Genomic DNA, 23,222 nt, shown 5'->3' with positions numbered 1-23,222 from the left:
AACAGTGTGGCAGGATGTACATCGTCAGTGCTAAAAAACCTGTACCACATCGTTGTAGTGTGCGGCGTTGCGTCAACTGTAATGATGAGCTGGTTGCTGATAGTAGACATGTTTGTTACATTCAGCAAGTCAAACCTGAACAGCCGAGCGAACGCTATGTGTTTTACGATTTTGAGTGCCGACAGGATGACGGTGTACATGTCGCTAATTTTGTATGCTGTATCGATTTTAACGGGGTGCGTTGGACAGCAGCAGGTGACGGTTGTGTGGAGGCGTTTTCCCGTCGGTTACGTACCCCGAAATACAAAGGGTACACATTTATTGCACACAATTCGAAGGGTTATGATGGCTACCTAATCATGCAACACTTAATTAAACAAGGCATCACACCATCCATTATAGCTCAAGGCAGCAAACTGCTTTGTATCACCGATGATGCATTTGAACAGCGTTACAGATTCCCTCAACTTCCTCACAATGAAGCTGAGCACCATGCCATCGGCTTTAGGCTTTGAAAATGCCAAAAAGGGCTACTTTACACACTTTTGGAACACAGTCGCAAATCAGAATTATACAGGCCCGTACCCACCACCTTTATACTATGGTTACAATACCATGTCAGAAAAGGAGAGGTCTGAGTTTATGCAATGGTACGCAACCGTATCTGGAAGGGTGTTTGACTTTCGCAAGGAGATGTCTGAGTATTGTATTAATGACTATGCCTGACAATTACATTCTCAAGCAAAAGTCTTTTTCAACACCGACAATTCAGTGGTTAGATTATCTGAGCCATCGTGACAATGTTTTCATACAACATGCTTTGAACCGGGGAGAGGTTAAATTTGGGCTGTACTTTTTAGACGGGTATTCAGAGGTGTACGTACAGCCTTTGAGTTCCTCGGTTGTCTGTTCCATGGTTGTCCTCAGTGTTTTGATGCAAACACCTTTAATCCGCTCACAAAACAAGATTTTGGCTCCTTGTATCGAAAATCTCTATAAAAAATTGATATTCTGCGTAACACCTACAATCTGCATGTGGTTGTTTTGTGGGAGCACGAATGGGTAAGACTAAAAAAGGAGAGTCCCGAGGTACAGACATTCCTGTGTTGTTCTGATTATCCAGAACGTCTGGAACCATGTGATGCTCTGTTTGGCGGTAGAACTAATGCTCTTCGGCTTAAATATAAGGTGCAAGAAGATGAGCAGATACATTACTATGATTTTACCAGTCTCTACCTTTTTGTGAACAAGACTAAAGTCTACCCTACAGATCACCCCACCATCATCTTCCGTGACTTTGAACCGATCGAAAACTATTTTGGTCTGATCAAAGCCAAAATATGCCCACCTAGGGATTTTACCTACCCGTGATACCTTACAGGGTGTCTGGAAAATTAATGTTTCCCCTCTGCAGGTCCTGCGCCGTGTCTGAACATCAAGGCAAATGTGTACATTCTGACGAGGAGCGTTCTCTCACCGGAGTCTGGTGTAGTATCGAACTAGCCAAGGCTATTGAGAAGGGGTACCAGGTGGCCAAGATTTTTGAAGTTTGGCATTTCCCCCAGCGCTCTGATTCTCTCTTTAGCGGTTACATAAACACCCATTTAAAGGGTAAACAGGAAGCCTCTAGGTACCCTTCATGGGTGTCTAATGATTTGGACAAAGATAGATACATGCAGAGTTATTTGGAAAAGGAGGGAATACATTTAGACCCCAGCAAAATTTGTGTTAATAAAGCCAAAAGGCAAATTTCTTTTCTGCCTTTTTCTGCCTTTGAGGTAAATTCGGTCAGAGAACGAACCAAGTTAACACAGCCTTGATCCGTGACCTGGAGCAGTGTTGGTTGTACATGTTTTCCAAAGAGTATGACATCTCACATTTTTCATTTATTACAGAGGATGTGGCCCTTGTGCAGTGGCGTTATGCTAAGGGTTTCTCAAAACCACCCAAATACAGTAATGTGCTTATAGCGGCATTCACCACCGCTTACGCACGCCTTGAGCTTTACAACCTCATGGACAAGTTGCCTGACAGGGTTCTGTATCATGACACAGATTCTGTAATCTTTGTGAGTCGGCCAGGTGACTGGGTGCCTCCGCTCGGGGACTTTTTGGGTGAGTTGACGAGTGAGCTGGACACCGGCGACCACATTGTGGAATTTGTTTCAGGGGGCCGGAAAACATATGCTTACAGAACACGGGGAGGTAAAACATGCACAAAGGTGAAAGGTATAACACTACATCATACTAACACGCAGGTTGTTAACCTTTCATCCCTCACTGATTTGGTAGATCAAGTGGTTTGTTCTACACACTTATCCAGAGTGGTATAGGGGGTAAAGTATATGATATAATCAAATCAATGTACACCAAAAACAAATGCGGAGTCAAAATTGGAAACAAAAGAACGGAATTCTTCTCCCAGGGGCGGGGAGTGAGGCAGGGCTGCAGCTTGAGCCCCACTCTGTTCAACATTTATATCAATGAACTGGCCAAAGCGTTGGAACAATCTGCAGCACCTGGACTCACCCTTGATGACAAATAAATAAAATTCCTTCTCTATGCAGGTGACCTGGTTCTGCTATCGCCCACAGAACATGGACTGTAACAAAGCCTGGCTCTGGTAGAGAAACGCTGTCAAGCCTGGGCCCTGACAGTGAATGACAAAAACAAAAATTATGGTATTTCAAAAAAGATACAGATTTCAGGGAAATAAATACAGATTCAAATTAGGAAATAAAACAATTGAACACAGCAACAATTACAGTTATTTAGATTTAAAAATAAGCTCAACAGGAAGCTTTAACTTGGCGGTAAATGAACTGAAGGAGAAAGCACGCAGGGCATTCTATGCCATAAAGAAAAATACCAAAATTATACTGCCGGTCAAAATTTGGCTTAAAATATTCCATTCAGTGATTCAACCAATTGCATTATATGGTAGCGAAGTGTGGGGTCTGCTCACAGAGCAAGATTTTGCAAAATGGGACAAACACCCCATCGAAACCCTGCATGCAGAAATTTGTAAAAACATCCTCCCTGTCCAGAGGAAAGCACCAAACAATGCATGCAGGGCAGAATTAGGCCAATACCCATTATTGATTAACATCCAAAAAAGGGGCAGTTAAATTTTGGATTCACCTCAAAAACAGCGACCCCCACTCTTATCATTACAAGGCCCTGAATTACCAAGAGATGAGCCCAAAGAAGAGTCCCCTCAGCCAGCTAGTCTTGAGGCGCTTAGTTCATTAACCCCTACTAATACAAAGCAGCCTCAACACAGCAACACACAAACAATGAGTCAACCAAATTATAGCAAAACAAACAAAATTACATCACCCATTGTGATGCACAAACAAGAACACAAAGCAAATTAGAGTGCTATCGGGCCCTAAAAAGAGAGTATACTGTGGCAGATTACCTGACCACAGTGAAAGTATTAAAAACAAGAAAAATATTGACAAGATATAGACTCAGTGAACACAACCAAGCTAAAGACAGGTAGACACCGGCAGACCTGGCTGCCCAGAGAGGACAGGTTGTGTTCACTTTGTAACATTGAAGAGGTGGATACAGGGTTTCATTTCCTCATGAAATGTGAGAAATACAGAGAGGCAAGGTCGCTGTTCTTCCTCAAAATGAAAGAAATCTGCCCACAATTTGAGATGCTCTCAGAGATTGAGAGTGTCATGCCCCCATGTTTCGGTTGTCTTATGGTTTCCCTTGTGTTCCGGTTATTTCTGTTCCGCGTGCCTTGTTCCTCACCACGTCTTTGCTTTTCCCCACAGGGTGGGCGTGATCTTTCCCCATGCACTCCCTATTCACTTCCAGCCCTCAGCAATTTGCACACTCGTTCAGGTCGCATTCCTCACACCCTCCCTGATTAATTCCAATCTGCACTAGACTATAAAGCCACACTTTTTGTTTCTGTCTTTGCCAGATCGTTGATTTGTTGCCCAGCGTCACACCTTGCTATCACGTTAAAACCTAGCCTAGCACTATTTTCTATACCCCGTTTTCTCTGCACCTTCCTCGGCTTCCTCACCTCGCACTGTTTCCTTAGCCACAGATTGTTTGTTCATGTACCTTGTTCAGTGTTCCCCTGTCTGTCGTGCCTACGTGTTGTCTGCGTTGCGTCTTGTTCCGTGTTCTCCCCAGTTACCTCCCCAGCTCCATCCTCCCGATCCAGCCCGTCCTTCGCCGGCCTCCCAGTCTCTAGCCCAGCTCCGCCACCGACTCCGGAGGTATTCCGTTCAGCGCCCAGCCGGATTCCGGACCTCCCCACAAAACCCCACAGTCCTGCTCCAAGCCTGCCTGGGTTCCTGCCACAGCCTGCTCAGCGCCAAGCCGGATCCCGGACCTCTGCACCTACCCTCACGGTTCCTGTCCCAAGTCTGCCCTGGTTCCTACCGCCTCTGTCTGTACCCAAATAAACCCCTTTTGTATTCTATCTACTGCTGCCTCTGAGTCCTGCGTTTGGGTCCAGTCCGAGACCGGTTCTTAACAGAGAGGCTGCCATTCCTTTTGGGAGAGAAGGGAATGTGTGGATTTGGCAGCACAATACATTGCCACTTGCCACAGACTGAGTAACATTGACACCAAAAAGCAAAGTTATTATAGTTCATCGCCATTTTGTCTTATCTTCTAGATGTAGAATTGTATTTCTGTCTTCTGGATTTAGTTCTGTTTATTGTAGTTAAATTGTTATTGCCTATCTTATGTTTGTTGTGTAAGTGTATGCTTTGGCAATGTAAGTGTACTCTTACCATACCAATAAATCTTATTTGAATTGAGAAAAAAAAAACATGTTACACAATGGAGGGAGATTTTCTGAAAAGATTCCAAAGAAAGCCATACAAACTTACTATGTACATATTTACTAAATACAATAGTCTAACTTGGTCAAATGAACTATTTACATATTTACAAGAGTCAAATTAACTAAACATATTTTCAAAATGGTCTAACTATTTACGTATACACTCACCGGCCACTTCATTAGGTACTAGCTAGTACTGGGTGTGGTCTTCTGCCGCTGTAGCCCATCTGCTTCAAGGTTTGACGTGTTTTGCGTTCAGAGATGATCTTCTGCATACCTCGGTTGTAACGAGTGGTTATTTGGGTTACTGTTGCCTTTCTATCAGCTCGAACCATTCTGGCCATTCTCCTCTGACCTCTGCCATCAAGGCATTTTTGCCCAGAGAACTGCCGCTCACTAGATATTTTCTCTTTTTCAGACCATTCTCTGTAAACCTTAGAGATGGTTGTGCGTGAAAACCCCAGTAGATCAGCAGTTTCTGAAATACTCAAACCAGCCCGTTTGGCACCAACCACCATGCCACGTTCAAAGTAACTTAAATCACCTTTCTTCCCCATTCTGATACTTGGTTTGAACTTCAGCAGATTGTCTTGACCATGTCTACACGCCTAGATGCATTGAATTGCTGCCACGTGATTGGCTGATTAGATATTTGCTTTAAGGAGTGCAGTTTGCAGTTGAACAGGTGTACCTAATGAAGTGAGTGTATATAGTCAAATGAATGATCAGTGATTGGTCGTTGGGCACATTGAAACGTGCTTGCGCTGCTTATTCATGTTTCAGTCTTGCTGCTGGTCAGTCGACCAAACCTGCATCTCTCCCACAGACTGCAACAGTCATGTGAGCTAGAAAGCCACAGAGAGCACAGGGAATACTGCAGACTCACGGAGCAATGTTGAGAACTCTCTTTCAAGGAAAGTACCTATTGTTTAGCACTTGTTTAGGCACTTTTTTTGAAATAAAGTCACTAAAGGGGTCTGAAAAGTCTCCAAATCTAGCGACAAAGTCGCTAAGTTGGCAACACTGGACCCCCTTTTGCCTCCAAAATAGCCTCAATTCTTCACCATGTCTGCATGCGTTTTATAGAGAATTGCAGCCACAGGATGAGTTCCTTCAGCCAATCCTACGGGACTGGCACATGCCATGTTCGGGATAAAAATTGCGCATGCGTCGTCCAGAACCGCTTTCTCCGAGCCTGCAGCCAGCTGATATAGGAAAGACACAAAAGTACCCAGTACTCCGCAGGACGTGACAACATGCAGAACGCAAACTGGTCATGGAATAATGTAGCCTAACTGAACCTTTTCCTCGGAATGAGAGTCCTCGGTCTTCTTTATGTCGTGCTGTGTGCCATTTGCACGGCAAATGCGGGTAAATTAAACTGAATTATACATAGCCTGTATTAGAAATGAATACGACGCTGAAGTTAGCTCCTGCTTTGCAGCTCCCGATTCCGGGTGCGGTCAGCGCGTAATACAGCAGTTGGGGTTGAATCATTTTGTGGCAGATGGAGGCGGCCACTGGCCGCTGCAGTGGCATTTAGGCGGCGCTGACGGGAGCTAGAGGCAGCTCCGTGAAAAATCCAACCAACATGTTTCCGTGTGATGTAATATGTTAAATTAATTTTATGGTTCTTATCATTTCCAATTATTTTAACCATGTCAAATAATTTGTGTATTAACTGTAATGTTACCGAATGACTACCGTTAGCCAGGCCCACCCGTAGCTACGCCCCTGATTTAATCAAACCAGAGTGACAACTGTCTAGCTATCTGGCTAAGTGTTTTCCATGGTCAACAACGTGGTTATCAGATAACATCACCTTGTGATTGTCTAGTGGTTAAAATGAAACATTGTAGCCTAGAGTGTGAATTCCTCATTCCTCTTGGCTGATTGCTATGGAGGAATTTTCTCGGACAAAATTAAATAAATAAATACATAAATAAATCATGTAATGTGAACAAATAATAAAATGGGGCACGAAATGTACATATTTATTTATTTAATTATGTAGCCTATTTATTTATTTATTTATTTCAGTGACGCTACGTGTGCGACATGAAATAAGGCTTGAAATTAAAACCGTCACTTACACCCATAGACATATACATAGACTCCGCATTGGAGTAAAAGAAGAGGGAAGTGGAGTGGTAGAATGTATGAAAGAGGAAGGCTGGGGGGATGATGGGCAAGGAGCCTATCCCAGTGTGCATTGAGCAAGAGGTAGAAATACACCCTGGACAGGCCGCCAATCTATCTCAAAGCACACACATCATTCACTCACTGTTCATTCACACACTCATACCTATTGGCAATTTTAGAGTTTCCAGTAATCCTACCTGCAAGTCTTTGGACTGTGGGAGGAACACCATACAGACACAGAAAGGCCCTCCACATTCAAACCCAGGACCTTCTTGCTGTGAGGCGACGGTGCTACCCACTGCACCACTGTGCTGCCCATACTGAGATTGTATAATCAAATTGCATTGACTTTCAGTAATTTGATGGACAGCTAATACAGTAGTATAGTAGATTAATACACAAACAAAAGCAGGAATATTTCAATTAAGGTCCCGTGTTCCTCTGGCTACAAACCAATGTAATTACAGCAGTGTAGGTCTAATACTGCTTTTTATTTTATATTACATCTCAGACCTTTGAATTTATATGGTGTGGACATCACCTCCATGATAAGTGCATCTTCCGGTAAATACTGCGCAGCTGAGCAGAACTAGGCTAACAAGACATACAAGTGCAGCAACCAAGAACCACAGAACTAATCGGAGAATGCAATGAGACAGGAGCACTGGGACAGGGAACTGTTTCTGATTAGACTTACTGCAACTGAGTTACTCTGATTACATTTTTATGTTAGTAACAGAAATGGTTCTGACTTGCTTAGTTCAGAAGCCATTTTCTGAGATGCAGTTTCTTGGTGTTCAGTTGCCAGCAAGTATAATTTGTGCTTTTGAATACTGAATTAATGGCATGCAGAAATCTTCAGCTCTTAAATTGTCTCTGTATTTCTTTTTATTCTGAACTTGATAGTGATCACAGGATTTCCTAAATGTCCAACTCGGTAAATTAATTTTTAAGAAAATGCTGTTTAGGAAAATGGTGTTTAGGTAAGCGTGTCTGCTAAATACTGTAATTTATTTTGTGCTTTATTCTAATAAAGGTGTGTTTGTGTCCACAGCCTCTCACTCTCTGAAGTACATCTACACTGTTGTCACTGGGGATACTGACTCCCCAGTGTTCATCATCACGGGTTTGGTGAATGATGAGCAGTTTGTGCACTATGACAGCAACATCAGGAGGATGATCCCCCAGTCTGAGTGGAGGGAAATATCAGTGGACAAGCAGTACTGGGACAAACAGACTCAGAAAGCGCTCTATGCACATCAGATCTTGAAAGACAATATTGGAATTGCAATGTAGCATTTCAGGTCAACTCAGGGTAAGCACAGACACACACTCATTAAAATATACATATGGATATATATGCCTGCTCACAAATTCACAGACTCCTTAACACATGCAAACAGACACATGCATACAGTACACACACACACACACACACACACAAAAACATGTGTATACACACATACTGACCCCATAGCTTGATGTCTGAAAGTATATTGTTGTATAAGGTAATAATTCCCTTCGAGGTGGTCAGAGTTTAACGCTGTAGTCTCAATGGGATCAGAGATTAATGCTGTAGTCTCAGTGGGATCAGAGATTAATGCTGTAGTCTCAATGGGATCAGATCTTAACGCTGTAGTATCAGTGGGATCAGAGTTTAATGCTGTAGTATCAGTGGGATCAGAGATTAACGCTGTAGTCTCAGTGGGATCAGAGTTTAATGCTGTAGTCTGAGTGGGATCAGAGCTTAACGCTGTAGTATCAGTGGGATCAGAGATTAACGCTGTAGTATCAGTGGGATCAGAGCTTAATGCTGTAGTCTCAGTGGGATCAGAGCTTAATGCTGTAGTTTTAGTGTGATCAGAGCTTAATGCTGTAGTCTCAGTGGGATCAGAGCTTAATGCTGTAGTCTCAGTGGGATCAGAGTTTAATGCTGTAGTCTCATTGTGATCAGAGCTTAATGCTGTAGTCTCAGTGGGATCAGAGTTTAACGCTGTAGTTTCAGCAGGATGTGCGCAGTGACAGTGTGTGTGTGTGTGTGTGGGATGTGCGCAGTGACAGTGTGTGTGTGTGTGTGTGGGATGTGCTCAGTGACCGTGTGTGTGGGATGTGTCCAGTGGCCGTGTGTGTGTGTGTGTGTGTGTGTGTGGGATGTGCGCAGTGACAGTGTTTGTGTGTGTGTGTGTGTGTGGGATGTGCGCTGTGACAGTGTGTGTGTGTGTGTGTGGGATGTGCGCAGTGACTGTGTGTGTGTGTGTGTGTGTGTGTGTGGGATGTGCGCAGTGACAGTGTGTGTGTGTGTGGGATGTGCGCAGTGACAGTGTGTGTGTGTGGGATGTGCGCAGTGACAGTGTGTGTTTTCTATCTTCAGATGTGCACATTCTCGAGTGGATTGTTGGCTGTCATTACAATGATGAGACCGGGGACACAGGAGGGATTGAACGTTATGGATACGACGGGAAATACTTCCTCACTGATGAAATGAAAACCTGGCATTTCATTCCACCTGCACAGCTGCTGTTTATCAGTGCAGTGAAATGGAATCCAGCTGAGCTTGAGAATGACAAGCAGTACCAGACCCAGATCTGCATTGAGTTGCTGAACAAGTATGTGAGCTACAGGAGCACTCTGGAGAGGACAGGTACAGCCCAACTCTGCTGCTCAGACTATTCAGGAAAAGCACATTACACATAGATCAATTAGAATCTGCAATCTCTACGTAGAAAAAAGAGACTTGAGTTTGAATGGGTTTCACATGCCTCACACTGTCCCTAACCCTCGTACACCCTTGACACTATCTCTCTCTCTCTTTCTGTTTTGCTGTCCCTGCATCTCTCTCTCTCTCTCTCTCACACATGCACACACACACACACACAATTTTAAATCATTTAAATATGCTTTATTGGCATGAAATGCTGTTACAGCCCAAGAATGTCGAGTTACTGTAACCGGCTGCCAGCACAAAAGCCAAACACGTTTAAAACACCGCAACGTATATTTATTAAATGACACGAAAACAAACCCAATACAATACAAACCCACATACAAACAGGTAGACAGGGCAGAGCCAGCAGGTCTAGCCTAACACTCACAGTACAGAACCGGACTGAGCTGTGTGAATAGGTGGAATGAAATGCCAGGTTTTCATTTCATCAGTGAGGAAGTATTTCCCGTCGTATCCATAACGTTCAATCCCTCCTGTGTCCCCGGTCTCATCATTGTAATGACAGCCAACAATCCACTCGAGAATGTGCACATCTGAAGATAGAAAACACACACTGTCACTGCGCACATCCCACACACACACACTGTCACTGCGCACATCCCACACACACACACACTGTCACTGCGCACATCCCACACACACACACACACACACACACACACACACACACAGTCACTGCGCACATCCCACACACACACACACACACTGTCACAGTTGAACAGGTGTACCTAATGAAGTGAGTGTATATAGTCAAATGAATGATCAGTGATTGGTCGTTGGGCACATTGAAACGTGCTTGCGCTGCTTATTCATGTTTCAGTCTTGCTGCTGGTCAGTCGACCAAACCTGCATCTCTCCCACAGACTGCAACAGTCATGTGAGCTAGAAAGCCACAGAGAGCACAGGGAATACTGCAGACTCACGGAGCAATGTTGGGAACTCTCTTTCAAGGAAAGTACCTAATGTTTAGCACTTGTTAGGCACTTTTTTGAAATAAAGTCACTAAAGGGGTTTGAAAAGTCTCCAAATCTAGCGACAATGTCGCTAAATTGGCAACACTGGACCCCCTTTTGCCTCCAAAATAGCCTCAATTCTTCACCATGTCTGCATGCGTTTTATAGAGAGTTGCAACCACAGGATTCTCTATTTGGAGGAGTGGGTTATTTGCGCTAACGAGCAGGTGTACCTAATAAAGGAGGCTATATTGTTCTTCTTTTATTATCATACTTATTATTATTATTATTATTATTATTATTATTATTATTATTATTCCATTACGAGCGAATTCAATCCACTCGAATTTTGCTTTCAGTTTCGGTGCCGAACCTATTTTCATCAAGTTGCCCCAGATGCTTCGTCTCTGCGTGTTTACTATTGGCTAAGAGCTACATTTATCTAGCATTTATCAACCTTTTTATTTCCTGGTTATGGAGTGAATTTAGAGGCAATATTATTTACACGTGTTTCACAACTCACGAGTATTTTGTGCACCGCAAAACACAATTCACACGTGTTTTACGCATTGTAAAACTAAAAATCCTGTATTACAAATCTCAAACTATAAATTGCAAAATACAAATCTCAAGCTGTGGACACAAAACGTATTTTGCAATTTATAGTTTGAGATTTGTAGTTTTACAATGCGTAAAACACGTGTGAATTGTGTTTTGCGGTGCACAAAATACGCACACAAAATAATAATGGCACTAAATTCACTATATAAAAGGAGTCAATCAGATGCCGCAGAGGTCGGGATAGGCCGGATCCAATGAGTTCCTTCACCAATCCTACGGGACTGGCACATGCCATGTTCGGGTTAAAATTGCGCATGCGTCGTCCAGAACCGCTTTCTCCGAGCCTGCAGCCAGCTGATATAGGAAAGGCACAAAAGTACCCAGTACTCCGCAGGGCGTGACAACATGCAGAACGTAAACTGGTCATGGAATAATGTAGCCTAACTGAACCTTTTCCTCGGAATGAGAGTCCTCGGTCTTCTTTGTGTCGTTCTGTGTGGCATTTGCACGGCAAATGCGGGTAAGTTAAACTGAATTATTATTATATAAGTTAGCTCCTGCTTTGCAGCTCCCGATTCCGGGTGCGGTCAGCGCGTAATACACAGGGTTCGTACGGTCATGAAAAACCTGGAAAAGTCATTGACATTTAAAATGCAATTTCCAGGCCTTGGAAAAGTTAATAAATAATATTTTTTGAGAAGTTTTGGAAAAGTAATGGAAATATAGCTAAAGTTGCATCAAATACAATAGCTAATTAATCCAATCATAAAAATGGTATGTATAGTAATAAAACGTAAATTGGCACGTAACCTTCGCGGTATTTTGGTGGTGTGAGAAGTTAATTTGGTCTGGCTCAGTCTGTTTATAGGCACGCCCAACAGGCACGCTTCTGTTAATGTAGCAGTTAGTAAACGTAGCCCCTACTGTGCCAACAGTATGCCAGGGAAGTGCAGATTCAATAATATATCAGGGCTCGAAATTAACTTTTTTACTTGGTAGCACTGGTGCTCCCAATTTAAAAAAGTTAGGAGCACCCACCAAAATGTAAGGAGCACCAACAATATATGCAATAGATTTTTTATTGATAAAAAACGACAATATAACAGTACGGTTTACAAGTAACAGTTAAACTGTCACGCCTAAAATGTGTCAACTCTTCAAGGAATTGCGTGTTATGCATTCAAACGACAAAGCGCTTCTCGTCACATTAATACCGCTAATTAAATCAACCGCCAGTAAACTGCATCGGAGAAATAAATAAATTGAACATAAACTTTTGTCTTCAGGTAACATAAGTAAACGCATTAGCTCTCTGTGTCGCGTCACAGTGGAGTGCTGCAAAAGGGAGTGATTGAAGGCTAACATTAAGCAATTTAAAATCAGCATTAAAGGTAAGAATGTCAAGCTCACGATTGGTTAGAAGGGTCACCGTCAGCTCACAAGGCACATACTGAGTGTACTAACTAGCGAATGTACAGAGGAAGAGACGTTCGACTGAAAAAAAAAAAAAAGGTTGCACCAGAACAATTATTTGCACTCGCACAAATGCTCCCAATTATATTTCGAAGTCGCACAGATTAAATTTTGGGAGCATATGCGACCAAAATGGTCGCAATTTCTAACCCTGTTTGAGACATTGACAAAATGTTAAACTATTCGAATTAAAATATGAAAGAATGTATCTAAGTGTGTCTGTCTGGTGTTTATTTGTTTTAGAGAGGCACCATATGTTTCAGATGCAGACCTAATTTTACTTAAAATTAGTGTTACAATAAATAATTTTAAATCGTCTCGCTGAGATAAAATCATTTGTTTTGGTCATGGAAATTCAGTTAAAGGTTGTGGATAAGTCATGGAAAAGTCATTGATAATCATTGGTGAAAAAGTGTATGAACCCTGAATACAGCAGTTGGGGTTGAATCATTTTGTGGCAGATGGAGGCGGCCACTGGCCACTGCAGTGGCATTTAGGCGGCGCTGACGGGAGCTAGAGGCAGCTCCGTGAAAAATCCAACCAACATGTTTCCGTGTGATGTAATATGTTAAATTAATTTTATGGTTCTTATCATTTCCAATTATTTTAACCATGTCAAATAATTTGTGTATTAACTGTAATGTTACCGTGTTTGTGCCCAGCCAGGCCCACCCGTAGCTACGCCCCTGATTTAATCAAACCAGAGTGACAGCTGTCTAGCTATCTGGCTAAGTGTTTTCCATGGTCAACAACGTGGTCGTGCTGGTTATCCGATAACATCACCTTGTGATTGTCTAGTGGTTAAAATGAAACATAGTAGCCCAGAGCGTGAATTCCTCATTCTTCTTGGCTGATTGCTATGGAGGAATATTTTGGACAAAATTAAATAAATAAATACATAAATACATCATGAAATGTGAACATAAATAATAAAATGTGGCACGAGGTGTACGTATTTATTTATTTATTTAGCCTATTTATTTATTTATTTATTTATTTCAGTGACGCTACGTGTGCGACATGAAATAAGGCTTGAAATTAAAACCACACCCATAGACATATATACATAGACTCCGCATTGGAGTAAAAGCGTGTGAAGAAGAGGGAAGTGTAGTGGTAGAATGTATGAAAAAGAGGAAGGCTGGGGGGTTGAGGGGCAAGGAGCCTATCCCAGTGTCCATTGAGCAAGAGGTAGAAATACACCCTGGACAGGCCGCCAATCTATCTCAAAGCACACACATCATTCACTCACTGTTCATTCACACACTCGTAGCTATCGGCAATTTTAGAGTTTCCAGTTATCCTACCTGCAAGTCTTTGGACTGTGGGAGGAAAACCATACAGACACAGAAAGGCCCTCCACATTCAAACCCAGGACCTTCTTGCTTTGAGGCGACAGTGCTACCACTGTGCTGCTCATACTGAGATTGTATAATCAAATTGCATTGACTTAATAGATTTCAGTAATTTGATGGGCAGCTAATACAGTAGTATAGTAGATTAATACACAAACAAAAGGAGGAATATTTCAATTAAGGTCCTGTGTTCCTCTGGCTACAATCCAATGTAATTACAGCAGAGATGCTGTGATCAGGCACTTTATCAAACAGGTTCATACACAGTCAGTCAGCCAGTCAGTCAGCCAGTCTTCAGGCAAGTTCTCTGGGGCTCAGGCAGTGCACAGAGCGTGCTCAAACTCTTCCGAGTCCGTCTGCCTCACCATCCGCACGCTCAGCATCATGTCATCGGTGTTGATGAGAAAGATTAGCTGATCCTTCCTGGACGGGAACTCTGCTGCCATCTTCAGGACAAAGTTCTCCACTTCAGCCTAAAACGCACGCACACACAAAGGCACAATGCATTTGAGTCACTCCTGATTAACTCCTAATTAACTAACTCAGGATATTTACACTGAGCATCTGCTAAATGATTAAAGGCAAACGGATACATTTCAGTCAGTCCAGTCAGTGTGTCAAAATTAATCTGATAAAAACATTAAGGCAATGTAAATGTACTATACCAATCATGCTAATTTGCTTATCTGTCCTGTAGCTGCTACAGTTGTGAGTCTCAAATGTGTCCTTTGTTTCACTGGCAGCTACCTGGTCCATGAGGCAAGTTTGTCAGGCAAGTGTGGTACTGGTGTAGTAAACACTACTGGTGTGTAACTGTGTTGTAACTTTGCTAGTGGTGTGTAATTGTGTGGTAACTTTGCTACTGGTGTGTAACCATTTGGCAAGTTTGCTACTGGCATGTGCCATCTCTTCCAAATAACACGCATGGAACGCAGAAAAGCACCTTCTTGGACAAGCCAGCTAACTATTAGTCATTTACCCAGAGTGCCTGTTGATTGGATGGGAGATGCAGCTGTCCCTGCATAGGCTCCACCCCCCATGACTCATCAGCTGGGACAGAAGAGCATGCTCTGCTTTTGGCAGAATGCTTAAAGCAGCTCATTACCATAGACTACCATAAAGGGAAGGGTACACCAGCATAACCTCAGAGGGTTCGCTGCATCATGCCAACCACTGATAAACCTCAGGAACAAAATGGCCAGGTTAGAGTTTGCTAAAGGAACTGCTCATGATCCAAAGCACCCCCTCAGCTGTGAAATATAGTGTTATGGCTTGGGCATGTATAGCTGTCACTGAAACAGCTCAGTTGTCTTCACTGACTGCTGACAGGATGAATTCTGAAGTGGACAGAAATATCTTATCAGCTCAGATTGGACAGTGCTTCACCTTGCAGCAGGACGATGACCCCAAACATACTGCTACAGCAGCAAATGAGTTGTGGAAAAAATTTGGACTGTGTCCTTGACTGGCTAAGTCAACTGCCAGCCCTGAATCCAGGTGAACATGCGTTTCACTTGCTGAAGACAAGACTGAAGGCAAAAACCCCACGGAAACAGACAAGAACTGATGATGACTGCAGTACAGGCCTGGCAGAGCATCACCAGGGAAGATACTCAGCATCTGGTGATGTCTATGGTTCACAGACGTCAGGCAGTCATTGAATGTAAAGGATTTGTAACCAAGTACTAAATATGAGGGCTTTATTTCTGTTTATGTTAATTTGTCAAATTACATTTGCTCCCTTAAAATAGGGGAGGCTATGAATATAAAACGCTGTAATTCTTACATGGATCAGCCATACGGATGTAAATACCCTCAGATTAGACAGTCTGCACTTTAGCCCCATAGTGATTGCTTCATTTCAAATCCAATGCGCTGGAGTACAGAGCCACAATAACCAAATTTGTGTCACTGTACTTGTGTCACCACAATACTAACGCACTGCACTGTATATAGGGTAAGACCCCCTTTTGCCTCCAAAATAGCCTTAATTCTTCATCATGTCGGAATGCTTATTATAATGAGTTGCAGCCACAGAATTCTCCATTAGGAGGATTATTTGCGCTAACGAGCAGGTGTAGGCTACCTAATAAATGAGGCTATATTATTATTATTATTATTATTATTATTATTATTATTATTCCATTATGAGCGCCTTCAATCGACCTTTACTTTCAGTTTCGGTGCTGAACCCATTTTCATTAATTTGCCCCAGAGGTTAGTGACGCTTCGTCTCTGCGTGTTTACTATTGGCTACGCGCTACTCAATTACCAACCTGTTCATTTCTTGATTTCATCGCTTCTCAACGAAAATGTCGTGTAAGACCTGCAGAACGCAAACTTGTCATGGAATAATCTAACTGAACATTTTTCTCGGAATGAGAGTTCTCGATCTTCTTTGTGTTGTGCTGCGTGGCATTTGTTGGGCAAATGCGGGTAAGTTAAACTGAATTATATATAGCCTATTTTAGGGCTGTCAAAAACTATTAGAAAATCTTTCTTTTTTAAAAGTTCGAACCTAAATTTGAGCATTCGAATATTAGTTTTGGATACCGCGTATTGTAATTAACATGCAGGCTTTAATTTCATGCGGCGAATCAAGTTCATTTCCTGTGCTAACGTTACTTCATCAACAAAAAACGTTCGGTCCTGGATCCAGAGCAAGTGGATCGTCTGGTTTTCCTTGCCAATAACATCCGGTGATACTTTCAGTTCCATGGACACCTAACGTTACTGGTCAGCTAGCCTCGCGAGCCAGTCTCTTTTTTCACTTCGTTCATCTGGTCAGCTGACAATTTAGGCTAAATAATGTTCCCATAGCAGGCTATGTTTCCTTTCTTTTCTGAAGATTTTGATAAAAGTTGATGATGAAAGAAGTTAAACTAAACAGAGTAAGTAATTTATGTTGTTTTAGGCTACATTTAATATTTTTGTGTTAAAAAATAAACAGGGATTTCCTATAAACAATAATTTCCCTATGATTAATAAATGCCGATTTGTGGCAAATTACATCCAGGAGAAAGTGCTTTATTCATTTGCGCATTAGGCTATAGACACAGCAGGGGGCTCATTTATAAAATTAACTTGCGTGCATACGTCAATTGAAGACCTGACGCACAGCCACGACCGTTTCCACGGTCAAATCTAGTCATGTTGAAATTTTATAAATCACTACTTTGACGTGATTTTCTACGCACGCGCCACACAGTTGATCTAAAATACGTTTTATAAACAAGGCCCCAGATGTAGTATTAAAGTTCACCCATGTCCTCTATTCTACTGCCCGCTTGTGGAAAATAACGCGTAGGCCAGTTTAGAGGGAGCGTCACGTGCATATTGCGCCCGACAATAAGCAGCTTATTTTTGTGAATTATAGGCAAACGATACTCCAATATATTCGAATTCTAACTAATTACAAAAGCTAATATTCTAACTCAATTTCATGGCACTTTTGACAGCCATAGCCAATATTAGAAATAAATACGACGCTGAAGTTAGCTCCTGATTCGCAGCTCCGGGTGCGGTCAGCGCGTAATACAGGATGCATACGCGAGGCCTGTATCGGACATGCAAATACAAAACTGAGAAAGAAATTCAGATTAATACAAAGTCAGTGTGATAATCCACGCAGTACCCCAATAGCATGAATACTTGAGATTGTAAATATTCATGCTATTGGGGTACTTCATATTTCATAACCAATTATGCTGTATGACAGGCCTGTTTCCTTTAATAGGTGTGTTATTTCAGCTATTTTGTGCCTTGTCTCATGTAAGTTGGCTTCCTGATGTTTTAAAAAATACTTTTAGCTTTGCGTGACTTTAACGTTCTAGTTTTCCCGTACAAAATGGTCACAGAAACCCCAAATCCAAATTCTTTGATGTACTGCTTTGTGCATAAAAGAGCCATTCTTCCCATCAAAGAACGCTTTTGATTAGTAACTATAGGGTGAATATATATGTATAGGCGAATTCCAGAGAGGTAGTAGTAAGTCTCTGGTCTGCAGCCGGTGTTTCCAAATATCTGTTGAGTACACAAACGGCAGTGACACTTTCAGCTACTGACTCCTCCCTTTCTATTGATCCATAACCTGTTATTTCCTCTCCTTTGCTGTTGCCCTTTCATAAAGTAATGGCCATGTGTCGCAGGTCAATGGAGAGGCTCTTAACACAAATGTTTAACACAAGATAAAATCAGATTAGGTAATATGCCTTTAATTGTTACAGAAGACAAAAACTGTTGATCCAGCAAAAATATATGGTATGAATTTGTTTTGGCACTGGATATCTTGTTATTAATAATGACAATATTATTGTCCTTGATGACAAATGATGCAAAGCTCACAGAGCTAGGTTGGGCAGACAACTCGAAAAGCGCCAAATCACTGACAGGGCACATGACTGTAATGTCTGCCTTACAGCTTGTAAACAGCAGGGAAAGCTGTGAGTTGGGGTGTGGGGAGTAAGAGTGTGTGAAGAAGAGGGAAGTGGAGTGGTAGAATGTATGAAAAAGAGGAAGGCTGGGGGGATGGGGGGCAGGGAGCCTATCCCAGTATGCATTGAGCAAGAGGTAGAAATACACCCTGGACAGGCTGCCAATCTATCTCAAAGCACACACATCATTCACTCACTGTTCATTCACACACTCATACCTATTGGCAATTTTAGAGTTTCCAATTATCCTACCTGCAAGTCTTTGGACTGTGGGAGGACAACCATGCAGACATGGGGAAAACATGCAAACTCCACACAGAAAGGCCCTCCACATTCGAACCCAGGACCTTCTTGCTTTGAGGCGACAGTGCTACCCACTGCACCACCATGCTGTCTATACTGAAAGATTGTATAATCAAATTGCATTGACTTAATAGATTTCAGTAATTTGATGGGCAGCTAATACAGTAGTATAGTAGATTAATACACAAACAAAAGGAGGAATATTTCAATTAAGGTCCTGTGTTCCTCTGGCTACAATCCAATGTAATTACAGCAGTGTAGGTCTAATACTGCTTTTTATTCTATATTACATCTCAGACCTTTGAATTTATATGGTGTGGGCATCTTCACCTCCATGATAAGGACATCTTCTTTTAAATACTGCGCAGCTGAGCAGAACTAGGCTAACAAGACATACAAGTGCAGCAACCAAAAACCACAGAACAAATTGGAGAATGCAATGAGACAGGAACACTGGGACAGGGAACTGTTTCTGATTAGACTTGCTGCAACTGAGTTACTCTGATTAAATTTTTATGTATCTTATGTTTTTCTTCATGACACTTGTTACATGTTGCTCCATCCCAGCACTTTTTTTGGTAATTTGTATTTGTCCTAATACTGTAGCTTATTCTTCTGCCTAGTTGGCTTTGCGGAGGTTAGGTCTGAATAGTGTTCACTGTGTGAACTAAACTGTGTTATTGGCTAGAAATAGCTGTACAAAATAAGTATTGTACCTTACTGAACCTGTGTTTAGCAGTTGTCTATGACCATGAAATGCATGTTTTGTATGTCGCTTTGGATAAAAGCGTCTGCCAAATAAATGTAATGTAATGTTAGTAACAGAAATGGTTCTGACTTGCTTAGTTCAGAAGCCATTTTCTGAGATGCAGTTTCTTGGTGTTCAGTTGCCAGCAAGTATAATTTGTGCTTTTGAATACTGAATTAATGGCATGCAGAAATCTTCAGCTCTTAAATTGTCTCTCTATTCCTTTTTATTCTGAACTTGATAGTGATCACAGGATTTCCTAAATGTCCAACTGGGTAAATGAATTTTTAAGAAAATGCTGTCAGTCTGATGGTGTTTAGGTAAGCGTATCTGTTAAATACTATAATTTATTAGGTGTGTTTGTGTCCACAGCCTCTCACTCTCTGAAGTACATCTACACTGTTGTCACTGGGGATACTGACTCCCCAGAGTTCATCATCACGGGTTTGGTGAATGATGAGCAGTTTGTGCACTATGACAGCAACATCAGGAGGATGATCCCCCAGTCTGAGTGGATGGAAATATCAGTGGACAAGCAGTACTGGGACAAACAGACTCAGAAAGCACTCTATGCACATCAGATCTTCAAAGACAATATTGGAATTGCAATGCAGCATTTCAGGACAACTCAGGGTAAGCACAGACACACACTCATTAAAATATACATATGGATATATATGCCTGCTCACAAATTCACAGACTCACAGACTTAATACTGTAGTTTCAGTGTGATCAAAGCTTAACGGACGGAGTGTGGCACAGTGGGTAAGGAACTGCGCTTGTAACCGAAAGGTCGCAGGTTCGATTCCCGGGTAAGGACACTGCCGTTGTACCCTTGAGCAAGGTACTTAACCTGCATTGCTTCAGTATATATCCAGCTGTATAAATGGATACAATGTAAAGTGCTATGTAAAAGTTGTGTAAGTCGCTCTGGATAAGAGCGTCTGCTAAATGCCTGTAATGTAATGTAATGCTGTAGTCTTAGTGGGATCAGAGCTTAATGCTGTAGTCTCAGTGGGATCAGAGCTTAATGCTGTAGTCTCAGTGGGATCAGAGCTTAATACTGTAGTCTCAGTGGGATCAGAGCTTAACGCTGTAGTCTCAGTGGGATGTGCACAGTGACCGTGTATGTGTGTGTGTATGTAGGATGTGCAAAGTGATGGTATGTATGTGTTTTGGATGTGCGCAGTGACAGTGAGCGTGTGTGTGAGATGTGCGCAGTGACAGTGTGTGTGTGTGTGGGATGTGCTCAGTGACAGTGTGTGTGTGTGTGTGGAATGTGCACAGTGAATGTGTGTGTGTGTGTGTGTGGAATGTGCACAGTGACAGTGTGTGTGTGTGTAGGATTTGCTCAGTGACAGAGTGTGTGTGTGTGTGTGTGTGTGTGTGTGTGTGTGTGTGTGTGTGTGTGTGTGGGATGTGCTCAGTGACGGAGTGTAGCACAGTGGATAAGGAACTGGGCTTGTAACCGAAAGGTCGTAGGTTCGATTCCCGGGTAAGGACACTGCCGTTGTACCCTTGAGCAAGGTACTTAACCGAAATTGCTTCAGTATATATCCAGCTGTATAAATGGATACAATGTAAAATGCTATGTAAAAAGTTGTGTAAGTCTCTCTGGATAAGAGCGTCTGCTAAATGCCTGTAATGTAATGTAATGTAATGTGACGGTGTGTGTGTGTGTGTGTGGGATGTGCGCAGTGACGGTGTGTATGTGTGTGTGTGTGTGTGTGTGGAATGTGTGCTTTGGCCGCGTGTGTGTGTGTGGGATGTCCTCAGTGACCGTGTGTGTGTTTGTGGGATGTGCACAGTGATAGTGTATGTGTGTGTGTGTAGGATGTGCGAAGTGATGGTCTGTGTGTGTTTGGGATGTGTGCAGTGACAGTGTGTGTGTGTGTGTGTGTGTGTGTGTGGGATGTGCTCAGTGACAGTGTGTGTGTGTGTGTGTGTGGAATGGGCACAGTGACAGTGTGTGTGTGTAGGATGTGCTCAGTGACAGTGTGTGTGTGTGAATGTGTGTGGGATGTGCTCAGTGACGGTGTGTGTGTGTGGGATGTGAGCAGTGACTGTGCGTGTGTGTGTGTGGGGGATGTGCGCAGTGACAGTGTGTGTGTGTATGTGTGTGGGATGTGCACAGTTACAGTGTGTGTGTGTGTGTGTGTGTGTGGGATGTGTGCTTTGGCCGCGCGCGTGTGTGTGTGTGGGATGTCCTCTGTAACCGTGTGTGTGTTTGTGGGATGTGTGCAGTGACCGTGTGTGTGTGTGTGTGTGTGTGTGTGAGATGTGCTCAGTGACGGTGTGGGTGTGCGTGTGTGTGTGTGGGATGTGCTCAATGACAGTGTGTGTGTGTGCGAGTAGGATGTGCTCAGTGACAGTGTGTGTGTGTGGGATGTGCTCAATGACGGTGTGTGTCTGTGTGTGTGGGATGTGCGCAGTGACTGTGTGTGTGTGTGTGTGTGTGCATGTGTGGGATGTGCGCAGTGACTGTTTGTGTGTGTGTGAGTGTGTGTGGCATGTGCACAGTGACATTGTGTGTGTGAGTGTGTGTGGGATGTGCGAGGTCATAGTGTGTGTTTTCTGTCTTCAGGTGTGCACGTTCTCCAGTGGATTGTTGGCTGTCAGTGGAATGATGAGACCGGGGACACAGGAGAGATTGAACATTATGAATATGACGGGAAACACTTCCTCACTGATGACATGAAAACCTGGCATTTCATTCCACCTGCACGGCAGCTGTTTATCAGTGCAGTGAAATGGAATCCAGCTGTGCTTGAGAATGACAAGCAGTTCCAGACCCAGATCTGCATTGAGTCACTGAAGAAGTATGTGAGCTACAGGAGCACTCTGGACAGCACAGGTACAGCACAACTCTGCTGCTCAGACTATTCAGGAAAAGCACATTACGCAAAGATCAATTAGCATCTGCAATCTCTATGTAGAAAAATAAGACATGAGTTTGAATGGGTTTCACATGCCTCACACTGTCCCTGACCCTCTTACACCCTTGACACTACCTCTCTCACTCTTTCTGTTTTGCTGTCCCTGCATCTCTCTCTCTCTGTCTCACACACAATTTCAAATCATTTAAATATGCTTCATTGGCATGAAATGCTGTTACAGCCCACGACTGCCAAGTTACTATAACCGACTGTCAGCACAGAAGCCAAACACGTTTAAAACACCACAACGTGTATATATTAAGCGACACGAAAACAAACCCAATACAATACAAACCCACATACAAACAGGTAGACAAGGCAGAGCCAGCAGGTTTAGCCTAACACTCACAGTCCAGAACCAGACTGAGCTGTGTGAATAGAATAACTTCTGCCCTCACTTGTGTCGAGGATGGGATAAGAGAAAGAACAAATTAGGGGGAGAAAGGGTAAGTGAGTCTTCTGGTCCGCGGCTACCCTACCCTGACTAGCTACAACAAACAAAAGTGCAAAAGAAAAGAAAACACTAACCACACAGTCTACCAGGTATTTGGATATAATATTTGGATCGAGGTAGAAAATGAAGATCAATCATAACTAAGTTAAACAAAGGAACAAAAAACAACAGTCGCAGCGTGCTGCCGTGTAGCGTGTCTACAGGAACAACGAGAGAGAGAGAGAGCTCCTGCTGCCCCAGATCACCATCTTTTATAGGGGAGCTAATTATTTTGCACCCGGAAGCGACCAGTGCACACGCCTGTGCATGCACCGCGCATAA

General features: G+C 42.8%; 3 protein-coding genes and 1 long non-coding RNA gene across 10 annotated transcripts in view; 3 read left to right on the top strand and 1 right to left on the bottom strand.

The window, feature by feature from the left end:
• Positions 1-23,222, bottom strand: part of LOC135261776 (uncharacterized) — a 137,239-nt gene that overhangs the window by 12,869 nt on the left and 101,148 nt on the right. The gene's annotated exons all lie outside the window — the stretch shown is intronic.
• LOC135261774 (H-2 class I histocompatibility antigen, Q7 alpha chain-like) overlaps positions 1-23,222 on the top strand; it is an 80,452-nt gene that overhangs the window by 16,099 nt on the left and 41,131 nt on the right. The window contains exons 3-4 of one of the 3 annotated variants that reach the window (XM_064348383.1): positions 8,015-8,275; positions 9,332-9,471. The exons of 1 other annotated variant lie outside the window; for it this stretch is intronic. In XM_064348383.1, coding sequence (XP_064204453.1) covers positions 8,015-8,256 — 242 coding nt within the window. In that variant the 3' untranslated portion in view covers positions 8,257-8,275; positions 9,332-9,471. Of the gene's footprint in view, positions 1-8,014; positions 8,469-9,331; positions 9,472-23,222 lie in introns of those variants that run through there. One more of the 3 variants, XR_010332021.1, reaches the window with a different exon arrangement.
• On the top strand, positions 11,406-23,205 carry LOC135261775 (class I histocompatibility antigen, F10 alpha chain-like). 2 transcript variants are annotated; one of them, XM_064348388.1, is made up of 3 exons: positions 11,406-11,719; positions 19,884-20,144; positions 22,096-23,205. In XM_064348388.1, exons 1-3 carry the CDS (start codon positions 11,662-11,664, stop codon positions 22,425-22,427), a joined length of 651 nt encoding a protein of 216 aa, XP_064204458.1. In that variant the 5' UTR covers positions 11,406-11,661; the 3' UTR covers positions 22,428-23,205. The 2 variants fall into 2 exon arrangements, with proteins under 2 accessions (XP_064204458.1, XP_064204457.1); XM_064348387.1 differs by lacking the exon at positions 11,406-11,719 and adding an exon at positions 16,299-16,463 and having other exon boundaries at positions 22,096-23,195.
• Positions 22,459-23,222, top strand: part of LOC135260275 (class I histocompatibility antigen, F10 alpha chain-like) — a 35,337-nt gene continuing 34,573 nt past the window's right edge. Inside the window, exon 1 of the mRNA XM_064345515.1 lies at positions 22,459-22,491. Within this exon, the coding sequence (XP_064201585.1) occupies positions 22,459-22,491 (33 nt within the window). The remainder of the gene's footprint in view (positions 22,492-23,222) is intronic.

Source organism: Anguilla rostrata, chromosome 8 (assembly GCF_018555375.3).
Source record: "Anguilla rostrata isolate EN2019 chromosome 8, ASM1855537v3, whole genome shotgun sequence".
Classification (NCBI taxonomy): domain Eukaryota; kingdom Metazoa; phylum Chordata; class Actinopteri; order Anguilliformes; family Anguillidae; genus Anguilla; species Anguilla rostrata.
This window is presented reverse-complemented; position numbering and strand designations above follow the sequence as displayed.